At 35.2% G+C, this 21,282-nt stretch overlaps 1 protein-coding gene across 5 annotated transcripts in view; it reads left to right on the top strand.

The window, feature by feature from the left end:
- Positions 1–21,282, top strand: part of FMN1 (formin 1) — a 195,357-nt gene that overhangs the window by 133,664 nt on the left and 40,411 nt on the right. For all 5 annotated transcript variants that reach the window (XM_009689950.2, XM_009689952.2, XM_009689953.2 and 2 more), the window contains one exon: positions 15,028–15,120. In XM_009689950.2, the coding sequence (XP_009688245.1) occupies positions 15,028–15,120 (93 nt within the window). The remainder of the gene's footprint in view (positions 1–15,027; positions 15,121–21,282) is intronic.

Below are 21,282 nucleotides of genomic sequence, written 5' to 3' on the forward strand. Positions count from 1 at the left end.
AGGTTAGAGATGATGATAAACAAAAATAAGCCTTTAATATAGGTTTTTAAGGCAGCAGAAGAAAGGATACAATATTAAGTAGTGAAATGGCAATTATGAAGCGTACGATCTACTGGCACTTTAAAGTCATAGGAAAAAAATGTTTCTTGGAAGCCCAGCATTTCACTCCAGGTCTGTACAGTCATTTGTTTTCAAGATTTTCAGTTAAGTGGTAGCAAAAACAAATATATTCATTCATATGACAGGCATTAACTTTCCAATTAATCTTCATTTTTTTGAGGAAAGGAAATTTTTGCTTTGTATCAAAATTTTAAGTTCATCACAATCCTTATTTCTTCTTTAGGGCAATGATTTCCACTTTTTCCTTTTCCTATGACCGTATATGATTTTCCTTCTGTTCTGGACAGTGCTACGGGATGGGTATTCTCTCAGAGTGAGCACATAAGAACAGTTGAAAAATGTAATCATACGAATATTTTTAAAAAGAAAGCTGCTTTACCAAAGCATGATAGACTTGTATTTTTTACGATGAACCTCCTGGTTCATCTCCTGCCAAAGGTGAACAATCTTAATTACTTAAAATTAGCTGTACCGGAGATTGTTTCCCTCTATGTCATACTCATTGCTGCAATACAGTTCATAAAATGTTAAGATGTTACTCCGTGCACTGTAGTCAAGACAAAGCAACAGTCTGTTCCTTGTGTCATTTACTGTGATGTTTCTAATCATTGTAACTTTTTTAGTATTCTTGACTGTAACAGCTGAAAAAACAAAGATATTTATTGAATGGTGCAAAAATGGAGAAGATAGGTCCATTCTGAATATACTTTGTTACTTACGATTAATTAAAATTCCTATGAGCTTTTGACATTCTGATCCATAATTTTTACCTTCACCTTCTTTCAATCTGGCAATACACATATTAATTGCAATTTTCATACTAACAGTTTTTCAGTAAGATGTGTATGTTGTAAACTTCAACAAACTTTACTGAGTGTGTATTAGTATATACGTGGGTGTATGTGTATACACACACATATTCATGACCGAAAAGAAATAATTTCCTCTAAAATAGAAACAAGACTTCATGGATAAAAACAGGGCTTAGGAATGATCCAGCCCATGGTATATGTGTGTGTGTGGTGCGTTGTCTCTGTATGCTAAACTCGACTACCCGAAGACAAAGCGGTAGTATCCTTAAGATACATTAGAGTTGTATAATATTGTGTCATTAAACTTTCACATTTCACTTATCTCCTTAAAAATTTGTCTTATTAAAATATGTTATATTTTAATACCCCAAAGAGTTTAGCACCATCCAACCATTCCGTTATTACACCATCCTTTGTTAGGTTTATTATGACAATGACTGGGGATGGACTAAGGAGACATTGTCCCTGTGCAATACACAAATATAAAGTAGTAGGAAATCTCTCTTCCCAAGATCTAAAAGTCAAGATGGAGAGGAGTATAGGAGAAAGTTGATGATACAGAAAATGAATAAGGTAGTAGTCTGTTAGGTTCGTGGCATGTTTTATCTTTCTCATAACTGGGGTTCTTCAGGGTATGCAAATGTGCAGAAAGAGTTCTGATGGCATTATTACGTGCTAAAGTTTTACAATAGAAACTGATAAAGTTCTTTCTATGATGGAGAATGGAGTTATCCCTACAAAGTTTTGTGCTGTGAAAGATACTTTTAGGAGAATAGATAGTCCAGTGAATATTCTCCCCATTCTCCCCCAAAAGTTTCCTTGTTCCGTGTCCAAGATGGATATAGTTCAGTTGTGAAAGAATAGCCTTCGTGTGCATTAAAATAACCAGATTTTTTAAATTAGATTTCAGAGCTGTCGGTGAGACTTAGTATTCACTCCTCTAGATAGAGGATAAGGTATAGTGGATCTTAATTTTAAAAATATGTTTAGCAGAGAATGCGTCTTTTAGATCAATTGCCTTTAATAATCAGTTGAATTTCAGTAACTCCAAGATACATGGTTTGGAACTGGAACTGTCTTAATCCAACTGTTGACGGATTGGTCTCTTGCAGAAGTATTATTTCACCCATAGGTTTCCCTCCGTTAAGTAATTCGCCTGTGCAGATTGTCAGCTTATGACAACCCCATGGTGCAACATTGTATAATCCTTTAAAAAAAAGATTAAAAGGTATGTAGGTAAAATTATGCACTGTGAAGGGGGAAACGATGATGATATATTGGCAGCTTTCACATTGTTTTTCATACGAAGCATTACAGCTATTTTAAAATCATGGAGTAATGTAGGTTGGAAGGTACCTCTATAGGTCATCTGGTCCAAAGTGTTTGAGCAAGGCTAACTCGATGAGGTTGTATAGGGCCTTATCTACCTGAGTTTTGAATCTCAGGATGGAGATTCCAAAACCTCTCTTGGCATCTGTTCCTGTGCTGACTCACTGCCATAAATGTTTTTTCCTTATGCCTAGTAAGAGTTTCCTGCGCAGCGACTTCTTTCTATTGCTCCTTGTCCTTTAGCTGTGCACCTCCAAGAAGTCTGACTCCATCTTCTCTATACCTATTAATTAGGTGATTGAAAGCATAGATTAAATCCACCCTTAGACTTCTCTTCTCCAGGCGGAATATGCCCAGCTTCCTCTGCCTCTTCTTAAAGTACTGCATTTTATTTTGATTCTCAAATGGCATGACAATATAGACTTTTTTCATCCTAATATCGGATACAATCTAGAGTCACTAAATATCAGTTCATAGCCAAGTATGCAAGTACAACCTGGCCTTCCTCAGCTGTTTGTTTTCTAAACTTTATATGAGAAGATGCACGGGATTTTCCTGACAGAATTCACTTTTCAACTGTCCGCCTGTCATGCTCTATACCAGAACTCCTAGTTTTGTACTTTCTTTCCCATATTAAGTTTCGTTATCTCTCTCTGTTCCTACAGCCTGCATTTATTACTGAATATATTACTTGTACAGACAGAGAAGAAGAACCAGCGATTGCTCTATTCCTTTCTGAACTTGGGGAGACTGACCGATAGAGGGATAATGAAGAAACCTTGAAGTACTTCAGCACTCAGTTAATAATCCTTTTTTGCAGAACTATTTTAGAAGTTCAGTTGTTCAGAAGACGGTCAAATTTAAACTTAAATTTGCCTTTAAGAAAATAACTAGACATTTTCTATAGACTAGTCCCATGCTCTGTTTTAGCTTTCTATCCCTTTTTGTGTTAGTAGTAAAGTTGTCCTTGAAAACGTTTGCAATAATTTTTTAATACTAGAATTAGTCTCTTTTTTTTTTTTTTACCTTTTTCTATGTATTACGTTATAGCTGAATCAGACTTTTAAAATATATGTCTTTTGACTGAAGACCAATTCTGTGTCTTTACAACCTCTGCAGCATCGTTTTAGAGAAGAAAATTCAGTTCACTGGGTGTGACAAGCATGGTTTTGCCAGACCAATACAGGCATCATAGCCAACTAACGCTGGCTCTTGGCAGGACTGACTGAACCAGAGATAATACTAGACTGTTGCAGCTACATCGCTTTCATTCAGTGCCTCCTCAGGGAGGTCTGTAACACATGATATTGCAGAATGTATTTGTGTTACAAAAGTAGGACATGAATGGAACAGAATTTAGAAATGAGAAAAGGAAGGTAGAAGTTGAAAAGGGTCATTCATCCTCGACTGTTGCAGACGCTGTCACTCTAAGTAGGGCCAAGGAGAAAATTGCAAAATGAAAAATAGTTCATGCTCATTCTTATGACTAAAACCCCTTGATTTTCCTAATTTAAAACTCTGCACATCATTTGTTTTTGTCAAAAATTATAAGGGAATATATTTACCAATAGGAAAGTCTACGGAAACAGAAAAGTTTAACGAGTATTATTCACAAAAAAAGAATTTAAACTTTTATATGCATATATTCCCATCAGGACTTCAGACTGTTACAGATTTTTGCAACAGAATATCCACTAATGATCTATAAATGAATTTTGCTGTAGAAATTAATCAGTGTTTTCAATTAACGAATCAAGAAATTTCCAGCTTTTGATGGACTTCTAAGTAAGCAGAAATGAAGAAATTAATTGCATATGTTACTAGTTATTCAGATGAAATCAAACATATACGTATTCTGTTCATACAGAATATTGTAGGCCTTAGATAAAATCTGTTTGGAGTTATAAGAACAGGGTTATAATCATGATAAAATAATTATTAGTAGGACAAGCATTACAATGTTGGGAAGTTTTGCCTATTGTTTGGTTTGTTTTATAGATGGTAAGGTTACCGAATTACATCGTGAATATTCTGAACATTAAATCACTTTGAGTATTCACTTTCTTTCTAAACAATTTGTTGGATCAGTAGTTTCAATAAAGGCTGACTGTTTATTCACTGCAGGAGGCAGCATTTTAGAAAGTATCAAAGGCACTTTTCAAAAATATGTTCAAAAAATTGAAGCCTTAGTCTAACTTAATTGAAATAATTTAAGCCACTTTGAAAGTGCGATTTAGACATCTGAGTCACACGTATGCTTTGGTGAACTGATAAGTTGCATGATAGTTTTCAGGTGTTAGTCACTTTAATCTTCTTCATATCAATTATTGGTTTGAATTTTAAAATTAACCTCAACAATTTGAAAGTGTGGTCAAATGGGAATTAAACCTGGTAGTACAACGTGAGGAGCCAAATAGTTACATGTGTTATTTCTAGGGACATGAGCATAAATGAGGCACACTGTTATGTACCTGGTGAGTATGACCGTATTTTTTTGCTGTCCAACATTAATGCTTTATTTTGAGGCAATGCAAAGAGGTGGAGGGGAAAGAGCAGAGGAGCCAGCCTTGTGTAGGAACAATTATTTTATTTTCAGTAGTTAATAAAATGACTCTCTTTTTCTCCTTAGATTTTTCTGACCTCTTTTCGAATAGTCTCATGCCTCAGCAGGATGAGATGCATTTCATTTTGTTCTTATTTGGCAAAGTTACAATACAGGCATTAGAAAGCACATTTTGTGTTGTGCACTGGAATCTGTTGTATAATAAAACTAACATTTTGACAGTATTCCATTGGTGATGTGCGTATGTGATGATATGTGATGATATACATTAACTGGAAATTCTCCTAAGCTGGTCGTTTCTAAAAATTCCACTGAGTTTCCTTGTTTGTGGTAACAGAGAATAGTATAGGATGCTTTTAATAAGATTTGGAAAGATAGTGGAAAAGTAAAGACGTGATTTTTTTAAAGGAGTTAAAATGGATCATGGGAGCAGATGTCTGCATGAGTGCACAAAGGCCAAGGAGAAAGCTTTCAGTTGGTTAACCAGTAGCATGCTGTTGATTTTTTCCTTTACATTTTTGCATTGGAAAATTCATATTAAAATCATTAGGCAAATGTTAAGATTCTAAAGTGAATCTTAGAAATATCAAATTTAAGATTTTCTGTGCAACTTTCAGTCTGTCCTTTTGTATATAGGTTAAGCATTAGTTACTTAACTATACTACATATAACTCTATATATAACTATATTAAGTAACTATGTAGTATATATCTGGGAGCAGGAGGAATGCTGCCTCTATCAATGTGTATGATGGATAATGAATTACGCAGTTTGGACAGTATATAATAGTAGAGTTGGGAGGACCAGTTGCTTCATATTTGTTGGTCTGTCAGCTTTTTCTCTCTGAGGGAATATGCAGTGAAATAAAAGGCAGATCTCCGCCAGAATGGAGGTTGTGGATTGTATGTATACAGACAGTGGTGAAAAACTGAAAGTACTTATTGTACTACTTTTCGTTCCGGACAATAGGATGCAAATTTGCAACAGTGAGGATAATTAACACTTTAGAACAGTGTTCCTGTGAATATTGTAGATGGTTTCTAAATTTATGTCATTTTAAAAACAAGAAGAATGGTCTAGCTGAACCAAAGCTGTAAGCGTGATAAAAGAACTAATTAGGCGAACTTTATGATCCGTCTTGCACAGAAAATCAGAGATTCAGCACTGCAGAGAGAAGCTTGAGATCACTTCTGCCTCTACAGTTTTAGCTCATAAACATACTGTTTCAGACATTGCCTGGTAATTCTATCTGATTAGTGTTAGATACTCTAAGTAATAAAGTGTTTGTGGGCCTCAAAGGTCTTTTTTTTTTTCTCTATCACTGGAAAAACCTGAGCTCATCTAATTAAAAGTAGTAATTTTTGCTTCTTAAAAAAAATCTCATCTTGCTGTAGATGAGCCAAGCAATACACTTCAGTTTCAAAATATGCATTTTCTATACTATTCAGAGAGAAGTACAATTTTCTCACCAGGTTCTGCTAGCCCACATTTCTATGCTCCTGACAAATCCAAATGACGTGTGGAGTTCTGTACGCTTGGATGTTGATGACAAAAAAAAAAAAAAAAAACTCGTTCCTAATAATATGTGCTGGAATCACTTAAGGAATCATAAAGACTTGACTGGAAAATTATGGAGGTTTATTTATTATATTCATTTATATGTGCTGGTCCTTCTTTTGCTTTGTTTTTGTGCTGAATTGTATGCTAAATGTAAACTACCATTTCAGAGAGAATACATTAAGCAGAGTCTTAGATATGTTGCTATGGCGTGAAAAATATTTAGTTTTACCAGCAATGCTTTTTCATTTTTGCTAAACTTATTCTTAGGCAACAATCTTAACAGAAAGGATTTTCAATGATTCATATAAAATGCTGATATGCTTTGTCAAAATGGGAAGCAAAAAAAGCCTTTTATTTCTAGTGTATTTGAAGTTAATATAGGCCTGAGAGTTCTTCTGCATATCATCACATACTGTAAAAGTTTGAAATGCTATTAACCTTAAAAAACAACAGCAGCAGCAGCAAGAGAAAACTCACAAATCTGAAAAAAAAAAAGTCAGAATACCTAATAAAGCTTGGGAGAACTGTCAAGATCTCCTGCTCTGGCCTTCCCTTAGAACTCCATTGGAACAGGTGAACTTTGCAATGTGTTTTGTATGTCACTAGTTCCATTATTGCACTTTCCACAGGTCAGGTTTTATCACTGAAAACTATTTCCATCTCATTTATACCTGAGAATTATTGCCTTGAGCGCCTAGAAAGATATTTCTTTCTGTGTGTCACAAGAAGATGTATTCAAGCAGACAAAAATCAATCTATCTGTTTCATATTTACTTACTGGTTCCTATCCTGTGAAATGGCTTTATAAGAAAACTGAGTTACTTATGGGTGAAGGAAATGAGTATTCATAGAAGCTCATTTCTTCTGCTAAATTAACTGAAAATAACTTTGCACAGAACTGTAACTGTGCAAACCATTAATAGATTCGAATGGTGAATTTAGTTTTATATGTGTCAACATTTTTTTCGCTTCAAATTGTTGACCTTTATTTAAGGCTGCAAAAATTAAGTTTGAGAAATACAGAGAACCACCATAACTTGTTCCTCTTCTATATTTCTCTCAGATCCTTTTGTCTCAAAAAAACTCACCGCACTTCATGGCATTCCCCCCTCTATCTTTGGTGCAAGGACTTCTCTATTAGTTAAGGCTCCTGGGAAAAACATTTTCAGTAGTGGCTAAGGTGGTTAACACCACCCCGTTCAAGCTGGGGTGTTAGTACTTTGAGTCTTTGTATGTTGCCGTCATTGATATGTCTACTGATTATCAGTGTGAGTGCAAAAACAGCAAATAAAAAAGCTATCTCTGAAATTATGCTGGGATAGTGGCCGCGTAACTACTTCAAATTAGAAGTTGTCAAAATTCTTTGACTTTACTCATAAGGGAGTAATGTCCCTCCTTCTCCACGTTTATTTGAAATTCAGCCTAGAAAGAAGTTTACTTACAGAATTATGAATAAGCAAGAATTGTGGATAGCATAGCTATAACACACTGTAACAAGGTTTAACACTCCTATGTGCATACCTGGCGTATAGTGCATTGTAAATAGGTATCTAAGTCATACGTAATAGCAGGAGAACATAACCAAATGCTACAGCAATGTCCAATGGATATGTCTTTTGACATGCATCTCCTGTAATTTTCTGTTTAGCATGTTGGAAAGTTATTTGCAAGTAAAAAAAAAAAAGGCACAGTAAGAAAAAGTAAGAAAGGAGAACAAAATGGAACAATTCACGAGGAGGTTATGTAGTGCTTGTTCATTTAAATTTACATATCTTTTGCTTATTTTTGTATATAGACCCCAGTAGTGTAACTGGGTTCTGCGCTGCAAACAATTTTTGGATCCTCTCATACGGAAGTTAGGGGGTTTTTTTAGTGGTACATTGGACTCATTGAGGCATGATTTCAGATCCCTTTTGGAATAAAAAATAAAATAAAATGATAACTCTCCTGCCAAAAATAAGCCTGCATTATAACAAGAAAAATAAAATAGCAAGACTGGCAGTATAACCTGCCAGGGTCTGGAGTGGTGGCTGTTAGCAGCTTTCACTGTTGTGTAACTCTTGAGGGATGGTGGCAGTGACAGGTTTATAGGAATTCACGGTGTTGATACTTGGTTTCATTGTCAGGATGATTCCTGTAAATGCTACTGGTGGGTCCTAGCGAGCAAATGGTTACCAATTTACTGTTATCAACATTAAACTATTTCTGGTTTTGCGTTTATTTTAAAAATGATGCTTAAAAAATTCCAACTTATGTCAGATTGACACTGAAAAGCTCTTTACGTGAAAGTTTGTTTATGGGCAGTGATTCTTTTGATAGATTTACAAGTGTCTGTGGAGTTTTAAAAGACTATTGCCCAATAGGCATTAAGTGAGAGACATTCTATTTTGTAAATATTTTCACTTATATTGGGGATTTTTAAAGAACTTTTTCAGCCAAATACTGCATTAAATCTGAAGACAGTGGCAAACTGATAATGAGTAGTTTCCAGCTTTGTTCTAATGTTTTGCTAATGGTTTCCATTTCTGTGGCCAAGATTTGCAGTGTGTAAAGCATGATGTACATCCAACAATTTGTAAGGGCTTTCAGATATTTTTCCACGCTCATATTCTTTCTTCCTTTTTTTTTTTTTTTTGGCAATAGTTCATTTAGGAATAAACAATTTTCAAATACCATATTACAATTAATATGACGAGCATATAATGCATACCAGGAAAATGAACCAAAAGGTTATTACAGTAGTGGAGAACTTGCGTCTGTTTGTACTAAGTCATGCAGAAATAGGATATTTATTTTCTCAAAAGATGATTTTGGAATGAGATGGTGAAAGAGGAAATGTACATTTGGTATGTTTTGCTCTCTGTTCCCTTCAGATTCCTCGGAATTTCAGAAAGATCACTCGGTCATCTTTTCAGAATTTATTTCAAGGAAGGAATATACAATGGGATCCTTACCTCAGAATCCTTCTAATAAAGAGATCTGCTAAAATAATTTTCTTTTAAAAAGAAAACAGTTTCTGTTGTAATCAATATAAAAAGAGAACAATACGTAAAAAGTGAATGTAATTCTCCCTTACAGACGTTGTAGCACTTTAGTGTAGAAAATCAGAGCAACTGATGGAACAGTCGTTTTTAATTGCTTTGTACAACGTTTGGCTTGTCTTGGCAGTTTGTTTGGTTTTTTAAGTATTACTATGTTTCAAGTACATTAGTAAACATGAACAAATTATTATGGGACAGAAAATTGAATAAATATCCATTAGAGATCAAAGTGACTCTTAAAGTTCTTAAGTCAGTGTATCTTTTTCAGTTCTCAATACATACAAAGCTGCTTAAATGTGTGACATGAAATGAGACCAAAAAAGGTTGTATATTAGAGACAGAACTGCATATAATATCAAGTTCTTTAATTAGTGTTTAATTCATAGAAAAAATTATATTCAAAAACAAGGAAATACAAATATCTGGCTTAGGTCATTATAGGGAAAAAATGCTTTCAAAATACATGATGAAGAAGAGTCCATAAATGAATGAAGGAGAGGAAGAGAAGCATTAAGAAGATAGATACAGAGGAAGTGAAAAGAGGTGTATATCTAATATCAAATTACAAATGAAAAATGCTGGAATACAGAAATTATCACAATGGATCAGATACCTGCTTATCTAATTGGTATTATGTGGTCAGTATATGTAGTCTCAGAAGAAAGTTTGGGAAAGTCTCAGAGGTGGGGAGTGTTGGGTATTTTTCTTTGTGCAGCTCTCATCCTGTCTCTCTTGATAGTTAAGAGAGTTACCAAAGAGCTGAAGGGTGAATGTTCATCTCAGCTGGTCTATAACTGATTGTCATATATAGACAGAAAAGATACATTGCCAAACGCTTATCACTGTGTGCTTGCCATTGCTATACCTTAGTTGGTGTGAGATTAAAATTCTGGTGTAAATAGCTCAACTATTCTAGTTCAGCTCTTAAATCGTGATCTTAAGTCAATAAATTAATTATCTATCCGAGCCTTTAAACTCCTTGTAGCTTACAGTACATTCCAATCAACGGGCTGGTGAGTTTGAGGACCCTGGGGTATACTGTTATTGCCACTGGAAAGCACAGAAGAAATGAGAAGTAAGGATCGTAACTGCACTTCAAGATGTATTGCTCTTGGGGCTTATGACAAATCAAGGTGACCTTATCAAACACTTCTGAATTTGAGCAGCTGGGATATCTGGATTTCTCTACGAGCCCAGCTGCAGTATTTTTTGAACTACACACTACACTGAACTACACTGAAAGAGAAGAGCTAATCTTGCCCTTACGAAAAAGTAAGGTGGTCCAGTCTCAGGCTGGAGAAACAGAATTGTATGAGGATGTGACTTATCATTTTATTATTGATGATACTTTCCTTATTAAAATAGCAAAGATTTGATGAAACGCTCCCTTGTATGGGAGTATTTTTGGTAGTAAGTCTCTTTCACCCCTCAGGAGCACAGGCTGGTGCCTCTGAAACCTTTACCTTATGTTGTGTAGAACTGAGGCAGTTTATGAAGTTACACGGTAGCACTTTCACCAATATTAGAAATCCCAGTTTGGCAAAGACCAGCTGACTTTAATATATGGAATACAACTGCCATTTTAATCAGAATCCTGAATTTGGCCTTATCGTGAAAACGTTCCTCTTGCAAGTGTGTTTTCATTTATATCTGATTTATCATGCCTTTGAACACTTTTTCACAATTCTTTACTCTATCTATCCCCAGGCAAATTTAATAATGTTCCAAGGTTTCTCAGCCTGAAATATACATCTCATTCATTGATGCTTCTAGCCATCATTTTATTGTAGATATTGGACAAAGAATCATTGTTCTGCACAGAATGCTTCATTACTGAAAAGACTGAGATAACGGAGGAATACAAAGTTTTGGAGACTGCAGTTCCAGCGGAAGTTCATGACGGCCTTCAGTCAGAAAAGGATTCATACCTATGCGATGTATCTCATTTTTAGCTTTAGCAAGGAAGCAAAGACCCCTTATTTAGCTATTTCAATGCAGTTGACTTCAACCAGCATTAACAGGCCTTCACTTGCCCAGAAGAATACTTTTTTCTTTTTTTGTAGACCAAAGGTATAGGTTGTTGAGTGATGTGTAACCTAAATTCAGAATCAATTAAATAACTGATTAAATGGCAAGAGAAGGATTAAGCAGTATAGTGCAAATATTCTACACAATCAGTGGTTTTACTTTCGCAACATCTCTAACGCTCTAATGTAAACTGGCATGTCCTTACAAAACTTGTTTTTTTTGATTTTAAATTAAGATTAAATGGGATTCAGATCATCACCTGATGAAATCACTATCTTTTCTACTCTTACTCCATGATTTGTAGATTTTCATCTCATCACAATTGTCCTTAATTTTCTTACGTCAAAGACAGATTTTTCTCAGGCCCTACTTCAGTCTGATTTGAGTTATCTCAAAAACTTTTGAAAGTAGGCTGGTAGATTTTAGTTTCAGATAGATAGGTACTTACGTATATCCAATTATATATGAGCTGGTCAACCAGAGAGAGAGTCATCCAAAGGTGTCTTTGAGAAAGGTCTTTTTAAGGCTTTCCAAAAATATGATTTCTTAGTGTGCCAGGATTTACTTGACTCCTTTTGTCTCTTTCAGTTTTGTTTCAAGATAACCTTTACTAACATCAGTACGTAAAAAGTTTTCATCTCATCTCAACATTAGAGTTTTAATCAGCACCCTTGATGACTTGTTCTGTGTCATCTGCCTCATTTACTGTTCTCTCTTGTGCTCTCTTCCAAACTCCCCTCACTCCAAATGTTGATCTTCTTGCTAAGGTTGATAGGACTCTTCTTTAGAATTCATTCCTCAAATCAGCTTTTTCTCTGTACACTGATACTTTAACTTGCCATTTTCCCTTAATTTCTGTCATCTGATTATGATTAATGTCAGTCTCCTCCATTCAAAAACATTTCTTGTTGAAAGGGTTTTGTATGTGCTTTCTTTATAATTCAGAAATAATAGATCTCAGTCCTGGTCATTTAGATATTTTTATGTGACGTATCTGAATTATCTTTCTAATAATCATGTTAGTTAATGCTTGTTGAAAGCATCTAGCATGGTCTAAATGTTCAAAGCAGTCTAATAGTAACACTGTATGTTTGGGAAAATCTGCTGTAACACTTTTCTGAAGTACATTAGAATATGACCAGATTCAACTGTTGTTTTAAGATTATTACAATTATTATTATTATTAGATATGGGGCTACTTATATAGTATTATTATAAGATAATCACCTCCTTGCAATCAGTGATTGTAGTAGTCATGTACATTATATAGTCATTATATATCAAATGGCTCAACAAAATATATTTACTAATACTTTCACACTTTTGTCATATTATGTTCATCTGAAATAATTTCTAAATATTACTTTATGTAGCATTTTGTGCATATTTTTGAAACTTACAGAAAATTAGGCACAAACTTGTAACTACTACTTGGTTAAAATCACAGAATCACAGAATCATTTAGGTTGGAAGGGACCTCTGGAGATCATCTAGTCCAACCTCCCTGCTCAAGCAGGGTCACCTAGAGCATATTGCCCAGGATCACATCCAGACGGGTTCTGAATATCACCAGCGAAGGAGACTCCACTACCTCTCTGGGCAACCTCTTCCAATGCTCTGTCACCCTCACAGTGAAGAAGTTTTTTCCCAGGTTCAGATGGAACTTCCTGTGGTTCAGTTTCTGCCCGTTGCCTCTTGTCCTGTCGCTGGGCACCACGGAGAAGAGGCTGGCCTCATCCTCTTGACACTCCCCCTTCAGATACTTGTACACATTTATGAGATCGCCTCTCAGTCTTCTCTTCTCCAGGCTGAACAGGCCCAGCTCTTGCAGTCTTTCTTCATAGGAGAGGTGCTCCAGCCCTCTATCTTCAACTGAAATCTTAAAAATATTTCAGTTATTTTGCTAGATTCTTTCCCACACAACCATAATGTCCCTGTCTTCTTCCCAGGTTAAAAGTATTAAAATTTGCTTGAATAGCTGAAGAAATCTCCATCTAGTTCTGCAAATTTAAATACTGTGTGTACCTGAGTTTCATTCAGTGTATGATAATATAGTCACATAAAGTTCACATTTTTAATGGTAAGAGGTGTATGTCATGAGAAAATAATCTTACAAAGTGATATGAACTGTCCTGGTTTCTGATTTGTTTTGCTTAATTTCTTTCTTAAAGACACATAGCTGAACAGCAGATAAGAGACTTTCTTTCTGAACATCTATTATGTTTAAATTAAAGTCTGGCTACTATCTGGAGTACAAACAAATCCTCATTAACTTCATTCTGCACACGTTCAAAGGTCTGTTTTATGCTACAAGTTGCAAGACCAGAGCTTAAAGATAACTTAGACTTTAGTCCAGGACATTTTACCTAAGCCCTTGAGCTCTTCGGTAATGTCCTAGTCCACCTACACGAGTTGTGGAAGGATGCTAAATTGAAAATGTGCCCTTAGATGGGAACAGGTATCTTCTCAGCATTTTTCTATAGGAACAGCTGTCAAAATTTATTTCTGACAATGTTGGGTCTTTGTTAAATTCTTAATTAATTGGAAAGCTGTCATTGTTTAATTAGTCCTGGCGGTCCAAAACTATTACAGACACTCTAGTAGTTGTACACTAGAATGTATGCATCTGTTTTTAGTCTCCCTGCACTGCAAACTTACATGAACACAGCATATTAATTGCAATTCTCAGCTTTTCTTTTCACAGTGTTATGTTAATTTGTGCCCAAAACGTTGAATCATAAAATGGTGGCAGTTCAGTGCTGTATAGATATGCTTTATGCAGCCAAACTGTCATTCTTCTACAGAAGTTTTAAAGAATACTAAAATTCTTTGGTGAATAATTTTGAATTTTTTGAAATTGGCGTGGCGTCAGGTCTTAAAATAGCTGAGAGATTTAATGGTAAACAAATTGCAGTTAGATTACAGAATGAAAAATAGCTTTCTAGAGAAAGTCCATGTGTAAAGTAATGGCATCTTGTATCAATAATGTGCTTGTACTATCTGAGTAACTCAGATTTAAAGATTTTGTCTGTGTAAGGCAGATACAATACAAATTAGAAGTAGATGTAAATTAACTTTCTTGCAGACTTCTACTATATCATTTTACTCGTGCCCTATAATTTGAATAATGCAGTCAAGCTAAATTCCCATATCTATGTTGGGAAAAAATGGTTGAATACGTGATGCTTGGCATTTATAAAAAATGTTACAGGTACAAGGCACCCTCCACTCACCATGGAACCAAAGTTTCAAGCTATAAATACCATCTAAATTGACCTGGGATTTGTATGTTTGGCAGGTTGTGTTAGAAGCAAGTTTCGGCTCGGAGTCTGAATATTAAGGCAAGACAAACATGTCTAAGCCAAATTCCACATAAAGAAATTTCTATATGGTATACTAGACTAGTACTGGTAGTTTTATTTTAATGTAATTACTGGATTCCTCACTGCGTATTTCTTTCCAATGCCTCTAAAGTAAGTCTTGATGAGTAATTTAGATGTAGGCTTCTCCAGTGTTGACATCTAGTTCTGGTAGATGGGTTCTGCCACAAATGTCTCTCAACTTCTTTTTGTAGTCTCTGAAAAGCAGATGAAATTAGTGTGCAGAGAGTCTTCAGAAGAGCATCTCCAGCCCTTCAAGAAGAAATTAGAAGACTTCTTCCGGAAAGGTAACCATATGTTTTTGAAATTATTGATACTGTGTTTGTTTTAATAAGATGTGCCATATATGATGTAAGCTGCTTTAGATACCTGTTGCTTCTGAAAAGTTCTATTACCTGTTATGGATTATGTCCCTGATAGCCCTAATATGCATTAAGAACAGTTACATAGATTTTTAGACATCACTTATTATAGGTAGTTGTTTCCTTGAGCTCACTCATTTCCTGTTGATTATATTCTGCTTTGTTTGTTATTATTATTTGTAGGTGAAATAAAGAAGATTTTCACTATAGAGCAAACTTATCAGATGGAATATAAATATTCAAGTTTATAAAAGACTAGAATGAAAAATAGCCTTCTAGAGAAAGTCCATACATGAAGTAATGGTGTATTGTATCACTAATGTGCTCATATTAACTGAGTAACTCAGATTTAAAGATTTTGTCTGTGCAAGGGAGAAAAAGGTTAAAGGAAATGATTTACAAGGATAGAGTGAAGAGATAGAGGGGTCGGATCTGAGGGTCCAATTTGATGATCAGCTCAAGTCAATCAAGATGCAAGTTGCTGCTGCTGAAATGTCTAGTCCTGATACCCCGTTTTCCCAGACTGTGTTCCCAATCCTCACCTGCTTGGGCCAGCAATAGTGTCTCGGGCTGTGCACGACAGACACAGGAATTGATCCTTTTTTTTGACAGGTTGGAGGAGTACTGGCTATTTGGTTAGCAGAGCTTGTGCTGTATTGATAATGACTATATTAAGAAGTAAATATTACCAAACAGCAAGTGTTTGTCACAGAATCTTAAATGGTTTAGCAGTTTGATGTTTCAGCAGTCAAATGAATTATCTGAATCTATGAATCAAAGGAGAATGTTTACTTACTCTTAGTGATCATTCAGATTGTTGTAATGGTTTATGATTTAGCTTAATCCTTTTTGTAAAGATCCCTGTAATGTCTTTTAAATAACTTTATTTCATGAGGCTATAATATTTAAATAATCTGCTAAATTAAAACAGGATGTTTTAAAAATAGCAGTCCTTGTTAAACTGTAAATAAGCTCGTATTCTTTCTTACCCTTCTCCAGGCCATGGACATTAATGGATGTATTTGTTTGATATATTTTTTCTTTTAGTGGAAAATTTATTTGAACAGCATTAAAACTGCAATTTTCTTACCACAAAACTTGTAAAACCAAAAAATTACAGTGGGAATCTTTGTGTCACAGCAAGACAGTTGGATTGGTCTTTCCAACTTACTTAACTGGAAACTTTTACTTACAGTTTAACAATAATGCCAAGATTGAGATACTACGATATATATTTCTGCAGTACTTTTAGGATCTCCAGCACGCTGCTTGATCTTGTTTGCCACAGTATCATACCAGATCAATGTAATTACATTCTGTATAGATTATTTCATTCATAATACTATCGGAATTACCCTGTTAGAGCAGCTCAGAACTGAATAGTTTGTATTCTTGTCTCAGTAACGGCCAGAAATGCATTAAAGATATGCTGCTGAAATGATAGATACAGATCTGGACCACAATTAAATTTTGATTAGGTCTCGCCAAAACCCTAAGCGTATGTTGTCTTCCATGTTCGTATCACAGATTCTGTAATTCTTATTACGCCCTGGATCTCCTTAGAAGTAGAAAATGCTTATCAATCACCATAGTTCCAAGCAGTAAAGGAAGCCCAGCCTGGTACCTGGTTTCTCTTACTAAGCTGAGGTGCCCTACTTGCTGATGAGTGGAACCTGATAAAATTACCCAGTTGATCTTGGTAAAGGTTGAGTTCTGCATTAGAGGAAAGACCTTGATTGCAGTTAGTTGTGCCACATCATTTCATGTAGAAAACCATATTTCTTGCAACAGCTGACCTGTTTATACCTATACATGTGGAAACTGAGATACTAAATTTATCCTTATCCATCACACATCCTTATCCATCCATAACAGAAAATGTTATCCTTATATCTGTGAATTACATGTATATTTTTTAAAAGTAAGATACATTCCTGCACGGTGTCCTGGGACACTGAGTTCTTTGCATAATTACTAAATTTATTAGACACTTAGTAATGTTTCAGGTCTTTTGTATTCCGGAAAGAGTAAAAAAATATATATGACTTGTCCATTTTTTCATATTTTTCATGTGTTCTCCTTTACTTTATATGTTTTAGCCTAGCCGGTCATACTTTATTTTTGCCTAATTTAACTTCTTATCTTATGACATTTCTGTTTCATCTACTTTACTGACAACTCATCTCAGAAAAGGTACCCATAGTATTTAAAGCAATGAGGCATTGCGTTTCCATCGCAGTCATCCTGCTTTTTAAACTAATTTGTTTTACCTATTGCAGTTCTCTGAAAGACACATTTTCATTGATCTGCCTAAATTGGCATCTAGAATTTCTCTAGATTCCTTACAACTAATTGAGAACTTATCAGAGTGAATGAGGATGTCAAATCGTTCCATGATATCTGACATGTTTGGATTTTCTGACGGTTTTCATGTGAAAAAATGTACGCCATGGAAAGGAGTTTACTGGAATTTGAGGAAGTTTTTTGTTGTCAAAGGAATGTAACACTGCACTTCTAATGTAAAGTGATAAAGTTCTTGATGGTACCTAGTCCCTACAAAAACTGATTCCACAGGCTGAGCTAGTACCTGAGGAAACACAGGCCTATATAAGTGGTTTCATGAAATATTCAAGGTAGGAGATTGAGAGTGGGACTAACTAACTAGCCCAGTAGCCTGGAAGTGAAAATATTGATCTGGGATTCCTGGATTTGAACACCCTATTTTCTTCAAAATATATAGTCTATAAAAACTTTGTGAAGAACCCAAACAGTTGCATACAGTTCTCAGGTGTGTGGTATTCTTTATCTTTTATCTCTCCTCCCATTTGAGAGAGGATAGAAAGAGACAGAATTTAAGCTGCTCTTTTTTTTTTATTATTATATGCATGTTTGATATTATATATCTATGCTAGGGCTTGTTCTTCAGAATGTATAAGGAATGATTCAACTATAATTATTTTGAATTTCCATATTAATTTTTCTGTATAGCGTTACGATTCCAAACTGCATATCAATATCCTATTAGTCCACTGAGGGGGGCAAGAAATGGCAGCACCAGGAACCACTGTTCATCATAACACTTTTCCAAGTTGCAGGGGTTTATTTTGAATATATTTTTTTTCTGTACGTATCTAATTTAAAAGAAAATCCTTATTCAGGTTAGTTAAAATACATTTTTAAAAAGTATTTCAGTATGACTCTATACACCACTCTATCCAGCTCTTAGTTCTTGTGATTCACTGAGTTGGTGTAGAATTTTTTTCTAGGAAAGAAACTATTCAAGGTAACACAAGAAAACTGATAAACCTAGGCAGATGGCAACAAAAAACAAAAGATCAATCGCAAAAGTTTCGGAGTGCAACAGTGAGAATGGAGAGTTTCATTATGCTACCTTTTCAAATTTTCCGTTGATATCTTTCTTGTCTCTGCTCTCAGTTTATTCTCATTTTCATTGGATTATGCAAGAATAGTGCCCTGCAGACCCTATAAATATTGAACCTGTTTCTTCTCCAGTCACTTACATAGTTCACTGGAGTTTTTATAACTGGTGGATAATACCACCAGCTAGAACCTGGCATTAGAACGGAAGTCCTATAAAATTCTGCGCTGAGGTGCAAAATAACGTAGAAAACCTTCTTGATTTGTGGTATTAGAGTAAGTACAGGACAAATTTGAAACAGTTCAGAGGTTCGGTTTAGATAAGTGTCTGGAAACTCAGCTGCTTTTCTGAAATCAGGAGTTAACTGATAATGCTGAGCATCCATTAAGCATCTGCTTTCAGTTTTGTTTGTTTAAAAGAGAGTTGTGGCTGGTTTAAGCAAACGTATGAAAAAATTGTGTGTTATCTTTCTGCCAGCTCACAGCAAGTATCCACAGCTCAGATGCTTTTCTGAAACTTCTGGCTTGAAAATAGGACTGGGACTCACAGATATTCAGGTTTTTCTCACACATATGATTTCCCATCATTTCTAGTCAATGCTAAGTGGAAAGTCCTGTAAGAAAAGAAACATTGATTGCTTTAACCGAACTGTTTACGTTACCCTAATTACAATTAATACCAATTAAATCTAATACTTGCTGTGTCGTAACAAAAAACAGCAAGAGTGTTATGGAGACTAACATTCTAAAATGCTAGAGGGGATAAACTGTACTTCTGCTGATGTCAGTACTGTTTTGTATAACTAGATGTAATGTAGCCTAGTGCCTCGAAAAGGGAATTAGGTGCCAGAACCTTTAGCTTCTATTCCCAATTTAGCTACTCGACATCTGATGCTAGAATAGTTGGTTAATCTCTTTAGGCTTCAGTTTTCCAGTACATAGAATGTTAAATAATGGTTCTTGCTATTTTTTGTAGTGGAAGATAATCCTTGTAAAGTGTTTTGTGGTTCCTTAATGAAAGACTTCATGTGGAAACTGTGTTAATGCTTCGTTTCTCTATTTCATATGCACGTGTTTTTCCAAATGGGTTTAGCTTATTCCGAAAGTAGAAATAATCATTAATAAATTGTATTTTATTACGTGCAACAAATGATACTAATTTTACTATAGTATGGAGATCTAAGAGGTGCTATACACTTAATGTATTTCCAGTGGAATTACTGGGGTTTTTTTTCAAAAATATTTTCACTATGTTTTCCTTTTAAATTGTCTTGATATGCAAAATGAACTTTGAAATAATGAAATTAATGATTGGTTTGAAATGCTCCTTAATGTATAAAATTATTCCTCAGAATTGCTTGGAAAAAAACTAATCTTTGGATACAACGCCATCACAAAAAACTAGAATAGTTAGACTAATATTCTAATTATGTCTAACGATATGTTTTGTACCTAATATTTAGGTACAAAACAACTGTACTTTGAAAAGGAGAAAAGAGTGTTTTGTTACTGCGGCTACGAAGCTCACTAGAAGGGATGCTGGCTAGTAGCCATTGGTATTAGTTTTTCATGACCCTTTTTAGTGTCTTGATGCGTTCTCCCAAGAGCAATAGAAAACAAAGTAGCTGACATACAGGAGAAGGTGAGTAGCCTTAATAGAACGTATTTCTTATTTCCCTACTTGATTTTCTCATATTATCTGTCTTTTGTCATAAATGTGGGAATATATAACATAGATAAATGCAGGATCTTGCAAAACTGATCCCCAAGTCCCCTCTGTTGGTTCCAGGGGTGAGAGTATTTAAGAACGCTATTCTGGGCTCCGTTTCTTCTCTCATATACCAGAATGTATGAATCAAATGAATCAAAAAGTCTTTAGGCTTCTTTGCAGTTAGCAGAGGAAGAGCATAACTGCCTCTTCTCAGTTCTCTAAGAATAAAACATCTTGATGGTGGAAACATTGCTATTAAAGGAATTATTTTAGTTTACAGCAGGGTCTGGGAAGCAAGTAGTCTGATGTCAGGACAAAGCAGTTTTTGAAAATCATTATTAGTAGAAAGGAAAGCTATTTGGGAAAGGCACATGATATACTCAAGTGCCCAAGGTAACAGAGGCAAGATGGATGGGAAGGGATTTATCAAACAGTGCAGATTTGCTGAAGTTAATCCCATAATAGAAGAAATTGTCTTGTAGTTAGAATGCTAGCCTGGAACTTGGGAAACTTTGGTTAAGTTCTTTGCTTTGATAGAAGCTGCTGTATCTCTTATACTACATAAGAGATCAGCGTTCTGGTATTGCAGTCAGGAGGCTGTACAGTAGGAAGACAGGATAGTGCACCAAACTATATGCTGCAGCGTTCTGTCAGGAGGAAGTGCGCTTTTCAGATAAGGTTAGCAACCACGGGGGAAACGTCAGTAAATCTGGGTTTTACTGCTAAGCAATTTCTTCTTTACAGTTTTAGCTAGGTTGCAGTAAATGCCTGGGCATGCATCCAATCTCTTGCGCCTTTTGGTGTACTTCTGGTGCAGAATGGGAGCTTTGTTCCACAGTTCCTCAGCTGCCTGTTTGAATGCACCATAGAGGATTGTTGAGATAGTCCACTGGGAAAGAAAATAAGAAATAAATTCTATTAAGACTAGTCCCCCTCACCTGTGCGTTAACTACTTTCTGTTTTATATTATTCTGGGGGGAATATGCCAAGAAATTAAG

This window comes from Struthio camelus, chromosome 5, assembly GCF_040807025.1.
Source record: "Struthio camelus isolate bStrCam1 chromosome 5, bStrCam1.hap1, whole genome shotgun sequence".
In the NCBI taxonomy this organism is placed as follows: domain Eukaryota; kingdom Metazoa; phylum Chordata; class Aves; order Struthioniformes; family Struthionidae; genus Struthio; species Struthio camelus.